At 33.9% G+C, this 13,899-nt stretch overlaps 1 protein-coding gene across 1 annotated transcript in view; it reads left to right on the plus strand.

Annotated features, from left to right (window-relative positions):
• LOC138444708 (uncharacterized) overlaps nt 1-13,899 on the plus strand; it is a 292,168-nt gene that overhangs the window by 191,352 nt on the left and 86,917 nt on the right. The window contains exons 55-62 of the mRNA XM_069598026.1: nt 1,323-1,493; nt 2,418-2,451; nt 3,083-3,277; nt 4,241-4,467; nt 10,171-10,341; nt 11,266-11,299; nt 11,931-12,125; nt 13,089-13,315. Of these exons, the coding sequence (XP_069454127.1) occupies nt 1,323-1,493; nt 2,418-2,451; nt 3,083-3,277; nt 4,241-4,467; nt 10,171-10,341; nt 11,266-11,299; nt 11,931-12,125; nt 13,089-13,315 (1,254 nt within the window). The remainder of the gene's footprint in view (nt 1-1,322; nt 1,494-2,417; nt 2,452-3,082; nt 3,278-4,240; nt 4,468-10,170; nt 10,342-11,265; nt 11,300-11,930; nt 12,126-13,088; nt 13,316-13,899) is intronic.

Here is a 13,899-nt window from a genome sequence, read left to right on the forward strand (position 1 = left end):
TCAGGAATTCGGAAAGTTGTAGATTAAAATATGGAAACATACATATTTGATTGTTAAGATGGGATCAGTAAGAAATGAAAAACCAAAAGTAACTATAATAATAGAAAAAATATAGGTTGATAGTTTGGTGTAATCTTAGGAAATGCCTTTCCAAACATTTCAGCGCAAGCAAAAGTAATGAATGAAGAGCTGAATATATTTGTTTCAGTGGAAAGTACAATGCAGTGAACCAAAACACCATCCACAGAATTTAATAGGTAATGCAAATGGGAAAAAATAGCGAAATATGTGACGGAGGATAAGTTGGTCCCTTACATAGTTTTGATTTGTTAAAAATCAAAAATAGAAGCAACTATAGAAAAATGAATAAAGGATATAAATAAGAGGAGCTTTTTGGTTTTTGTTTTGTTTCTTTTTAGAGTAAGGTACCAAAAAAGAAATATATTTTTAAGTGTTAGATTGCTGGAAATTACCTAACTTAACTATTGAGCTAAGTAAAATCTCATTTGAAGAAATAATTCTAAAACTAAAAAACGTTTTAAACCTCTCTAATAGATATCTGTTAATAACCTGGAAAAATATTCGTTTAAATCAGGATCTTGTTTTATTTTCTTTTTTTGGTGATAAGGATTTTGACATCTTTACTTTTAATTACATTTAATTTGAATATATACTTATAAAGATACTTTTCTATTATGATTAATTTGCATTTGGGAATGATTGAAATCTTAATTCAATAGATCAAGTCATTTAATAGTTTTTAATATATAAGGAAGCATCATTTTATAATGTAAATAGCAATTTTCCTAAATTATCAGTTTTCTAAAGAGCTGCTAATTTAATCCAAATATAGCAACTACTACCACTGTTACTAGATAACTTTTATCCAGCCTTTTACCATGCATGAAGCACCATGCTAAGCTACGTATATGCATTAGCTCATTTGAGTAAATACTGTTACATTTTAGTTTAGGAAACTAGCATTTTCAGTTTAGAAGTTGTTATTATAAGTTTTACAAGATCACATCATTGAAAGGTAGTAAAACTGTTTTTTGAACCCAGGCTATCTGATTCCTAAAGGACCATTTCTCTGCTTAGCTGTTACTGGAGTTTCACCTAATAACTGGGTAAAGTGGAACAGGAAGAGTTTACCGTTACTGTTATAAAATCAATAAATACTTACTCATGTAGCACTGTTGAAGTAAAATCAATTTTATGTTTTGATAGTTCCATTTCTTCTGTTGGGTCATCTTTGCTATGTCTACTTAGTTTGCCGTCTTGTTTTAATAACTTACTAAGTGAAAATTTTTTTTCTTTCTCAGTTTGGTAATTCTGTTATCACCACACCTCTAAAGCGTCGCAAAGTGATTTCTCAAGAAACTTTAGTTGATCCTGTATCTTTAAGCTGCCAAAGTTCCTCTGATACTGTAGTTTTAAACTGTCGAAGTATACGAGTAGGGACACTCTTCCGACTATTACAAGAACCTGTAATTGTAAGTACATACTGTGCTCTTTACTACCAATTATAAGATTCAGAATTTAATGTATAATCTTTTAAAATTTATAAGTTAAAATATTTAATAGAACATTGAAATTATTTCATGATTTCAAATTGCTTTGAGAATACGGACAATTATAAATAGCTACTCACCATAAAAATTAGTGGGTAAAAACTTGATCGTATGTATTCTGTTAAAAAATTTTTTTAAATTATGATATTCAGAGTAGTGCATAATCATTATAGGAAAATGTTTATTCTCACTGAGTTGGAATTCACTCCAGTGTGTTACCGTTTTATTCTCATGTCAGCCCAATGCATGAAAACAGTATTTTGAGGAACTTTATGAGAAAAAGAAGAATTGAAAAGCTTCGGGGTCTGCATAAAAATGTCTTGTGACATAGTGACTCCTAGAAATAGATTATTGGACTTTGGTGGCCGCCCAAGAGGCATTGTGCTTTTGAACTAGTTCAGTGTCCAGAGAAGCCAAAGAACTTTCTTTCGTCCCTTTATCTTACTATCATACCTGTCTCATTGTTATTCTGCTACCACCAGTCCGATTCAAATGTATCTTTTCTGTTTAAGATTGTAACATAATCTCCTTAATCTGCCTTCTGAGTCATATTTTGTTTTCTTTCTGATGTATCCTATGCATTGTTGGTAGGTTAATCTTCCAATAGCACTGTACTCATAAGGCTGCTTAACTCGGGTGTCCTTAATTCTGTGTTTCCAACTATTTTTTAATGAATAGAGGCTAGCGTCATTCCCGGTATTATAAAGATCAGATGGACAAATGCAGTACATGAATCAGTTTTTCTGCCTTCTATAGGCAAAGGCCAAACAGCATGTCATTTAGGGTCTCTGTAGCAAAATCGTCCCCCCAAATCTATGATTGTTACTAATTTATCTTATTTTTTAGTTTTGTTTAGATTTTATCAAGATACAGCTAGAAGGTAAGCTGTTGTATGTCCTACTGCTCACTAAAGCTTTGTTTACACTAAAACACTTTACTGGAATAAAAAACGTTATTTTTAGAATTCACTAAGATAATTAGTTATTATATGCGTTGTAACAAAGGGCATTATACCTTAAGAGTGGAAATTTCATACTGTAACATCACAGAAGCTATGTTTAAGTTTTTAAGTATTCTTCATTAGAATTCTCTTTCCATATGGGAAAAAATGTATTTAGATACTTCTTTAAGATCAAAGATTCTTCTTCATTTTCCCACTAAAGTTACCATGTACAAAATATAATAAATATGTGGGGGCTCAGATAGTAAAGAATCTGCCTGCGATGCAGGAGACCCAGGTTCGATCCCTGAGTCAAAAACATCCCTTGGAGAAGGGAATGGCTACCCACTCCGCTATTCTTGCCTGGAAAATCCTTGGACAGGTTAGTGTGGCAGGCTATATATAGTCCATGGCGTTTTGGAGTCGGACACAATTGAGCAACTAACACTCTCACTTTAAGTTTTTCATAATAAATGTGTACTTTAAAATTGTAATTCCCTAGTTTGCTCCATTCATGATTTTGCCCGCTTAAGAACCGATTCCTTTTCCATTTCCATTTGTTTTTCTCCAGAACCAGAAAATGATCCTGTAGGGATTACTGTAAATACCTCTGATCTAACAAAATGTGAATGGTGTAGTGTCCGAAAATTACCAGTAGTGTTTCTTCAGACTAAACCGGCAGTTTATCAGAAGCTGAGCATGCAGCTGCAGATGAACATGGAGGATGAAGTTTGGAATGACTGTAAAGGAGTAAATAAATTAACAAGTAAGTTATGTAGAGCAAGTGTGCAATACATTGGTTAGCAGACTGTGAGTTGATATTGATAAGATACCTTAGATATATTTGTGTTACCTACACTCTTGATAATGACATTATAAGATATTACTTCCCTCATTTTATAGAAGAGGAAAAGTCCATAGAAAATGGAAGTTCTGAAGATAAAACCCAGGTTTAGCCATTTGGAAAGTTTTCAAAACGGGTTGAAACCCCAAAATATACATAGTGTTTATTTAACACTGTATAATCTGAGTAAAATGAGGTGTTTTGTTTTAATGTACTGATAGAAGTTGTAACTGTAAATCAGCCATCAAGTTGGGATCTTTAAAACTTAGCCTGAACAGAAAGTTTGAAAGTTCATTAACAGGTCTTCATTTTCTACAATAAGTCAGTGTGGTTCTCCAGTTGGTTTGTTTACCTTCCCCCAAACATTTGTGGCATAGCGTGACTAGCTGTGTTCTTCTCACTAATTGCTCCTTCAGCGTAATGATAAGTAAATGATAGATAACTATGAAAGCTCCAAGAGTTGGCACATTAGTGAATATCGGTTTTTACACTTAAATCTGGAGTTACTGCCAATTTACATGGCAGTTTCTTATGTGTTTGACAGCAGTATTGACTGATTATATGTTTAAAACTCAATATATTTGGATCCTATTAGGCGAAATAAATTAGTTACATCTATGAGTAGATTCATTCTAGAGCTACTGCTAGGGTAATGTGTTCTGGTTCCTTTCTTTTAATTAACTTAAGTGACGTTGTTAGGTAACGGTGTTATTGGTCCTTATTTTAGTATTTATTACATATCCACTGTATGCCAAACACTGTTTTGAACGTTTATATCAGGATTTCTGGTGATGTTCTTGGAAATAGTTAGTTAACTTTTTATTTTAGTATCTGTTTACCTATTTTTTTCTTTTAGACTTATTAATTATATTGATTTCTTTTCAGATTTGGAAGAACAATACATAATTCTAATTTTTCAAAATGGCCTTGATCCTCAGGCAAATGTGCTATTTGAAAATATTATTACTGACATTGGTATAAAGAATAATGTGTCAGATTTTTTTGCGAAAATTCCCTTTGATGAAGCCAATAGCAGACTTGTTGCCTGTACAGGAACCTATGAAGAGAGCATCAAAGGAAGTTGCGTGCAAAAAGAAAACAAAATTGAAAATGTAATTTTTTTTTTTTTTGTCTTTTATTTATTTATTTTTCAGATTCCAAAGTTCTGTATTTTTCTTTTCTTTCTTTCTTTCTTTTTTTTTTTTTTTCTTCTTTCAGGTTTAGTTTTTTATTTTTTAAATTTTAAAATCTCTAATTCTTACATGCGTTCCCAAACATGAACCCCCCTCCCACCTCCCTCCCCACAACATCCCTCTGGGTCATCCCCATGCACCAGCCCCAAGCATGCTGTATCCTGCGTCAGACATAGACTGGCAATTCAATTCTTACATGATAGTATACATGTTAGAATTCCCATTCTCCCAAATCATCCCAACCTCTCCCTCTCCCTCTCCCTCTGAGTCCAAAAGTCCGTTATACACATCTGTGTCTTTTTTCCTGTCTTGCATACAGGGTCGTCGTTGCCATCTTCCTAAATTCCATATATATGTGTTAGTATACTGTATTGGTGTTTTTCTTTCTGGCTTACTTCACTCTGTATAATTGGCTCCAGTTTCATCCATCTCATCAGAACTGATTCAAATGAATTCTTTTTAACGGCTGAGTAATAGTCCATTGTGTATATGTACCACAGCTTTCTTATCCATTCATCTGCTGACGGACATCTAGGTTGTTTCCATGTCCTGGCTATTATAAACAGTGCTGCGATGAACACTGGGGTACATGTGTCTCTTTCAATTCTGGTTTCCTCGGTGTGTATGCCCAGCAGGGGGATTGCTGGGTCATAAGGTAGTTCTATTTGCAATTTTTTAAGGAATCTCCACACTGTTCTCCATCGTGGCTGTACTAGTTTGCATTCCCACCAACAGTGTAGGAGGGTTCCCTTTTCTCCACACCCTCTCCAGCATTTATTGCTTGCAGATTTTTGGATCGCAGCCATTCTGACTGGTGTGAAGTGGTACCTCATTGTGGTTTTGATTTGCATTGCTCTAATAATGAGTGATGTTGAGCATCTTTTCATGTGTTTGTTAGCCATCCGTATGTCTTCTTTGGAGAAATGTCTATTTAGTTCTTTGGCCCATTTTTTGATTGGGTCGTTTATTTTTCTGGAATTGAGCTGCATAAGTTGCTTGTATATTTTTGAGATTAGTTGGTTGTCAGTTGCTTCATTTGCTATTATTTTCTCCCATTCAGAAGGCTGTCTTTTCACCTTGCTTATATTTTCCTTTGTTGTGCAGAAGCTTTTAATTTTAATTAGATCCCATTTGTTTATTTTTGCTTTTATTTCCAGAATTCTGGGAGGTGGATCATAGAGGATCCTGCTGTGATTTATGTCTGAGAGTGTTTTGCCTATGTTCTCCTCTAGGAGTTTTATAGTTTCTGATCTTACATTTAGATCTTTCATCCATTTTGAGTTTATTTTTGTGTGCGGTGTTAGAAAGTGGTCTAGTTTCATTCTTTTACAAGTGGTGGACCAGTTTTCCCAGCACCACTTGTTAAAGAGATTGTCTTTACTCCATTGTATATCCTTGCCTCCTTTGTCAAAGATAAGGTGTCCATATGTGTGTGGATTTATCTCTGGGCTTCCTGTTTTGTTCCATTGATCTATATGTCTGTCTTTGTGCCAGTACCATACTGTCTTGATGACTGTGGCTTTGTAGTAGAGCCTGAAGTCAGGTAGGTTGATTCCTCCAGTTCCATTCTTCTTTCTCAAGATTGCTTTGGCTATTCGAGGTTTTTTGTATTTCCATACAAAGCTTGAAATTATTTGTTCTAGTTCTGTGAAAAATGTGGCTGGTAGCTTGATAGGGATTGCATTGAATTTGTAAATTGCTTTGGGTAGTATACTCATTTTCACTATATTGATTCTTCCGATCCGTGAACATGGTATATTTCTCCGTGTATTAGTGTCCTCTTTGATTTCTTTCATCAGTGTTTTATAGTTTTCTATATATAGGTCTTTAGTCTCTTTAGGTAGATATATTCCTAAGTATTTTATTCTTTTCGTTGCAATGGTGAATGGAATTGTTTCCTTAATTTCTTTTTCTACTCTCTCATTATTCGTGTATAGGAATGCAAGGGATTTCTGTGTGTTGATTTTATATCCTGCAACTTTACTATATTCATTGATGAGCTCTAGTAATTTTCTGGTGGAGTCTTTAGGGTTTTCCACGTAGAGGATCATGTCATCTGCAAACAGTGAGAGTTTTACTTCTTCCTTTCCAATTTGGATTCCTTTTATTTCTTTTTCTGCTCTGATTGCTGTGGCCAAAACTTCCAGAACTATGTTGAATAGTAGCGGTGAAAGTGGACACCCTTGTCTTGTTCCTGACTTTAGGGGAAATGCTTTCAATTTTTCACCGTTGAGGATAATGTTTGCTGTGGGTTTGTCATATATAGCTTTTATTATGTTGAGGTATGTTCCTTTTATTCCTGCTTTCTGGAGAGTTTTTTTATCATAAATGGATGTTGAATTTTGTCAAAGGCCTTCTCTGCATCTGTTGAGATAATCATATGGTTTTTATTTTTCAATTTGTTAATGTGGTGAATTACATTGATTGATTTGCGGATATTGAAGAATCCTCGCATCCCTGGGATAAAGCCCACTTGGTCATGGTGTATGATCTTTTTAATGTGTTGTTGGATTCTGACTGCTAGAATTTTGTTGAGGATTTTTGCATCTATGTTCATCGGTGATATTGGCCTGTAGTTTTCTTTTTTTGGTGACATCTTTGTCAGGTTTTGGTATTAGGGTGATGGTGGCCTCCTAGAATGAGTTTGGAAGTTTACCTTCCTCTGCAATTTTCTGGAAGAGTTTGAGGAGGACAGGTGTTAGCTCTTCTCGAAATTTTTGGTAGAATTCAGCTGTGAAGCCGTCTGGACCTGGGCTTTTGTTTGCTGGAAGATTTCTGATTACCGTTTCAATTTCCGTGCTTGTGATGGGTCTGTTAAGATTTTCTATTTCTTCCTGGTTCGGTTTTGGAAAATTGTACTTTTCTAAGAATTTGTCCATTTCTTCCACGTTGTCCATTTTATTGGCATACAACTGCTGATAGTAGTCTCTTATGATCCTTTGTATTTCTGTGTTGTCTGTTGTGATCTCTCCATTTTCATTTCTAATTTTATTGATTTGATTTTTCTCTCTTTGCTTCTTGATGAGTCTGGCTAATGGTTTGTCAATTTTATTTGTCCTTTCAAAGAACCAGCTTTTGGCTTTGTTGATTTTTGCTATGGTCTCTTTTGTTTCTTTTGCATTTATTTCTGCCCTAATTTTTAAGATTTCTTTCCTTCTACTAACTCTGGGGTTCTCCAGCTCTTCCTTTTCTAGTTGCTTTAGTTGTAGAGTTAGGTTATTTATTTGACTTTTTTCTTGTTTCTTGAGGTATGCCTGTATTGCTATGAACTTTCCTCTTAGCACTGCTTTTATAGTGTCCCACAGGTTTTGGGTTGTTGTGTTTTCATTTTCATTAGTTTCTATGCATATTTTGATTTCTTTTTTGATTTCTTCTGTGATTTGTTGGTTATTCAGAAGTGTGTTGTTCATCCTCCATATGTTGGAATTTTTAATAGTTTTTCTCCTGTAATTGAGATCTAATCTTAATGCATTATGGTCAGAAAAGATGCTTGGAATGATTTCGATCTTTTTTGAATTTATCAAGTTTAGATTTATGGCCCAGGATGTGATCTGTCCTGGAGAAGGTTCCATGAGCACTTGAAAAAAAGGTGAAATTCGTTGTTTTGGGGTGAAATGTCCTATAGATATCAATTAGGTCTAACTGATGTAACGTATCATTTAAAGTTTGCGTTTCTTTGTTAATTTTCTGTTTAGTTGATCTGTCCATAGGTGTGAGTGGGGTATTAAAGTCTCCCACTATTATTGTGTTACTGTTGATTTCCCCTTTCATACTTGTTAGCATTTGTCTTACATATTGCGGTGCTCCTATATTGGGTGCATATATATTTATAATTGTTATATCTTCTTCTTGGATTGTTCCTTTGATCATTATGTAGTGGCCTTCTTTGTCTCTTTTCACAGCCTTTGTTTTTAAAGTCTATTTTATCGGATATGAGTATTGCCACTCCTGCTCTCTTTTGGTCTCTATTTGCGTGGTATATCTTTTTCCAGCCCTTCACTTTCAAGTCTGTAGGTGTCCCTTGTTTTGAGGTGGGTCTCTTGTAAGCAGCATATAGAGGGGTCTTGTTTTTGTATCCATCCGGCCACTCTCTGTCTTTTGGTTGGGGCGTTCAACCCATTTACGTTTAAGGTAATTATTGATGAGTATGATCCCAGGATTTTCTACATGGCACTGTTTAGTGAGAATACTGAGATGCAGAAATTATGTGCATATTTTCTTATTTTTGTAAAAAGAACCTAAAAAATAAATTTGTATATTAAAAAGTTGTATGTACATATGTCAGGAATTCGTATATATGTCAGGAATTCGGAAAGTTGTAGATTAAAATATGGAAACATACATATTTGATTGTTAAGATGGGATCAGTAAGAAATGAAAAACCAAAAGTAACTATAATAATAGAAAAAATATAGGTTGATAGTTTGGTGTAATCTTAGGAAATGCCTTTCCAAACATTTCAGCGCAAGCAAAAGTAATGAATGAAGAGCTGAATATATTTGTTTCAGTGGAAAGTACAATGCAGTGAACCAAAACACCATCCACAGAATTTAATAGGTAATGCAAATGGGAAAAAATAGCGAAATATGTGACGGAGGATAAGTTGGTCCCTTACATAGTTTTGATTTGTTAAAAATCAAAAATAGAAGCAACTATAGAAAAATGAATAAAGGATATAAATAAGAGGAGCTTTTTGGTTTTTGTTTTGTTTCTTTTTAGAGTAAGGTACCAAAAAAGAAATATATTTTTAAGTGTTAGATTGCTGGAAATTACCTAACTTAACTATTGAGCTAAGTAAAATCTCATTTGAAGAAATAATTCTAAAACTAAAAAACGTTTTAAACCTCTCTAATAGATATCTGTTAATAACCTGGAAAAATATTCGTTTAAATCAGGATCTTGTTTTATTTTCTTTTTTTGGTGATAAGGATTTTGACATCTTTACTTTTAATTACATTTAATTTGAATATATACTTATAAAGATACTTTTCTATTATGATTAATTTGCATTTGGGAATGATTGAAATCTTAATTCAATAGATCAAGTCATTTAATAGTTTTTAATATATAAGGAAGCATCATTTTATAATGTAAATAGCAATTTTCCTAAATTATCAGTTTTCTAAAGAGCTGCTAATTTAATCCAAATATAGCAACTACTACCACTGTTACTAGATAACTTTTATCCAGCCTTTTACCATGCATGAAGCACCATGCTAAGCTACGTATATGCATTAGCTCATTTGAGTAAATACTGTTACATTTTAGTTTAGGAAACTAGCATTTTCAGTTTAGAAGTTGTTATTATAAGTTTTACAAGATCACATCATTGAAAGGTAGTAAAACTGTTTTTTGAACCCAGGCTATCTGATTCCTAAAGGACCATTTCTCTGCTTAGCTGTTACTGGAGTTTCACCTAATAACTGGGTAAAGTGGAACAGGAAGAGTTTACCGTTACTGTTATAAAATCAATAAATACTTACTCATGTAGCACTGTTGAAGTAAAATCAATTTTATGTTTTGATAGTTCCATTTCTTCTGTTGGGTCATCTTTGCTATGTCTACTTAGTTTGCCGTCTTGTTTTAATAACTTACTAAGTGAAAATTTTTTTTCTTTCTCAGTTTGGTAATTCTGTTATCACCACACCTCTAAAGCGTCGCAAAGTGATTTCTCAAGAAACTTTAGTTGATCCTGTATCTTTAAGCTGCCAAAGTTCCTCTGATACTGTAGTTTTAAACTGTCGAAGTATACGAGTAGGGACACTCTTCCGACTATTACAAGAACCTGTAATTGTAAGTACATACTGTGCTCTTTACTACCAATTATAAGATTCAGAATTTAATGTATAATCTTTTAAAATTTATAAGTTAAAATATTTAATAGAACATTGAAATTATTTCATGATTTCAAATTGCTTTGAGAATACGGACAATTATAAATAGCTACTCACCATAAAAATTAGTGGGTAAAAACTTGATCGTATGTATTCTGTTAAAAAATTTTTTTAAATTATGATATTCAGAGTAGTGCATAATCATTATAGGAAAATGTTTATTCTCACTGAGTTGGAATTCACTCCAGTGTGTTACCGTTTTATTCTCATGTCAGCCCAATGCATGAAAACAGTATTTTGAGGAACTTTATGAGAAAAAGAAGAATTGAAAAGCTTCGGGGTCTGCATAAAAATGTCTTGTGACATAGTGACTCCTAGAAATAGATTATTGGACTTTGGTGGCCGCCCAAGAGGCATTGTGCTTTTGAACTAGTTCAGTGTCCAGAGAAGCCAAAGAACTTTCTTTCGTCCCTTTATCTTACTATCATACCTGTCTCATTGTTATTCTGCTACCACCAGTCCGATTCAAATGTATCTTTTCTGTTTAAGATTGTAACATAATCTCCTTAATCTGCCTTCTGAGTCATATTTTGTTTTCTTTCTGATGTATCCTATGCATTGTTGGTAGGTTAATCTTCCAATAGCACTGTACTCATAAGGCTGCTTAACTCGGGTGTCCTTAATTCTGTGTTTCCAACTATTTTTTAATGAATAGAGGCTAGCGTCATTCCCGGTATTATAAAGATCAGATGGACAAATGCAGTACATGAATCAGTTTTTCTGCCTTCTATAGGCAAAGGCCAAACAGCATGTCATTTAGGGTCTCTGTAGCAAAATCGTCCCCCCAAATCTATGATTGTTACTAATTTATCTTATTTTTTAGTTTTGTTTAGATTTTATCAAGATACAGCTAGAAGGTAAGCTGTTGTATGTCCTACTGCTCACTAAAGCTTTGTTTACACTAAAACACTTTACTGGAATAAAAAACGTTATTTTTAGAATTCACTAAGATAATTAGTTATTATATGCGTTGTAACAAAGGGCATTATACCTTAAGAGTGGAAATTTCATACTGTAACATCACAGAAGCTATGTTTAAGTTTTTAAGTATTCTTCATTAGAATTCTCTTTCCATATGGGAAAAAATGTATTTAGATACTTCTTTAAGATCAAAGATTCTTCTTCATTTTCCCACTAAAGTTACCATGTACAAAATATAATAAATATGTGGGGGCTCAGATAGTAAAGAATCTGCCTGCGATGCAGGAGACCCAGGTTCGATCCCTGAGTCAAAAACATCCCTTGGAGAAGGGAATGGCTACCCACTCCGCTATTCTTGCCTGGAAAATCCTTGGACAGGTTAGTGTGGCAGGCTATATATAGTCCATGGCGTTTTGGAGTCGGACACAATTGAGCAACTAACACTCTCACTTTAAGTTTTTCATAATAAATGTGTACTTTAAAATTGTAATTCCCTAGTTTGCTCCATTCATGATTTTGCCCGCTTAAGAACCGATTCCTTTTCCATTTCCATTTGTTTTTCTCCAGAACCAGAAAATGATCCTGTAGGGATTACTGTAAATACCTCTGATCTAACAAAATGTGAATGGTGTAGTGTCCGAAAATTACCAGTAGTGTTTCTTCAGACTAAACCGGCAGTTTATCAGAAGCTGAGCATGCAGCTGCAGATGAACATGGAGGATGAAGTTTGGAATGACTGTAAAGGAGTAAATAAATTAACAAGTAAGTTATGTAGAGCAAGTGTACAATACATTGGTTAGCAGACTGTGAGTTGATATTGATAAGATACCTTAGATATATTTGTGTTACCTACACTCTTGATAATGACATTATAAGATATTACTTCCCTCATTTTATAGAAGAGGAAAAGTCCATAGAAAATGGAAGTTCTGAAGATAAAACCCAGGTTTAGCCATTTGGAAAGTTTTCAAAACGGGTTGAAACCCCAAAATATACATAGTGTTTATTTAACACTGTATAATCTGAGTAAAATGAGGTGTTTTGTTTTAATGTACTGATAGAAGTTGTAACTGTAAATCAGCCATCAAGTTGGGATCTTTAAAACTTAGCCTGAATAGAAAGTTTGAAAGTTCATTAACAGGTCTTCATTTTCTACAATAAGTCAGTGTGGTTCTCCAGTTGGTTTGTTTACCTTCCCCCAAACATTTGTGGCATAGCGTGACTAGCTGTGTTCTTCTCACTAATTGCTCCTTCAGCGTAATGATAAGTAAATGATAGATAACTATGAAAGCTCCAAGAGTTGGCACATTAGTGAATATCGGTTTTTACACTTAAATCTGGAGTTACTGCCAATTTACATGGCAGTTTCTTATGTGTTTGACAGCAGTATTGACTGATTATATGTTTAAAACTCAATATATTTGGATCCTATTAGGCGAAATAAATTAGTTACATCTATGAGTAGATTCATTCTAGAGCTACTGCTAGGGTAATGTGTTCTGGTTCCTTTCTTTTAATTAACTTAAGTGACGTTGTTAGGTAACGGTGTTATTGGTCCTTATTTTAGTATTTATTACATATCCACTGTATGCCAAACACTGTTTTGAACGTTTATATCAGGATTTCTGGTGATGTTCTTGGAAATAGTTAGTTAACTTTTTATTTTAGTATCTGTTTACCTATTTTTTTCTTTTAGACTTATTAATTATATTGATTTCTTTTCAGATTTGGAAGAACAATACATAATTCTAATTTTTCAAAATGGCCTTGATCCTCAGGCAAATGTGCTATTTGAAAATATTATTACTGACATTGGTATAAAGAATAATGTGTCAGATTTTTTTGCGAAAATTCCCTTTGATGAAGCCAATAGCAGACTTCGTGCCTGTACAGGAACCTATGAAGAGAGCATCAAAGGAAGTTGCGTGCAAAAAGAAAACAAAATTGAAAATGTAATTTTTTTTTTTTTGTCTTTTATTTATTTATTTTTCAGATTCCAAAGTTCTGTATTTTTCTTTTCTTTCTTTCTTTCTTTCTTTTTTTTTTTTTCTTCTTTCAGGTTTAGTTTTTTATTTTTTAAATTTTAAAATCTCTAATTCTTACATGCGTTCCCAAACATGAACCCCCCTCCCACCTCCCTCCCCACAACATCCCTCTGGGTCATCCCCATGCACCAGCCCCAAGCATGCTGTATCCTGCGTCAGACATAGACTGGCAATTCAATTCTTACATGATAGTATACATGTTAGAATTCCCATTCTCCCAAATCATCCCAACCTCTCCCTCTCCCTCTCCCTCTGAGTCCAAAAGTCCGTTATACACATCTGTGTCTTTTTTCCTGTCTTGCATACAGGGTCGTCGTTGCCATCTTCCTAAATTCCATATATATGTGTTAGTATACTGTATTGGTGTTTTTCTTTCTGGCTTACTTCACTCTGTATAATTGGCTCCAGTTTCATCCATCTCATCAGAACTGATTCAAATGAATTCTTTTTAACGGCTGAGTAATAGTCCATTGTGTATATGTACCACAGCT

The sequence above is a fragment of the Ovis canadensis genome, chromosome 8 (genome assembly GCF_042477335.2).
Source record: "Ovis canadensis isolate MfBH-ARS-UI-01 breed Bighorn chromosome 8, ARS-UI_OviCan_v2, whole genome shotgun sequence".
Lineage (NCBI taxonomy): Eukaryota > Metazoa > Chordata > Mammalia > Artiodactyla > Bovidae > Ovis > Ovis canadensis.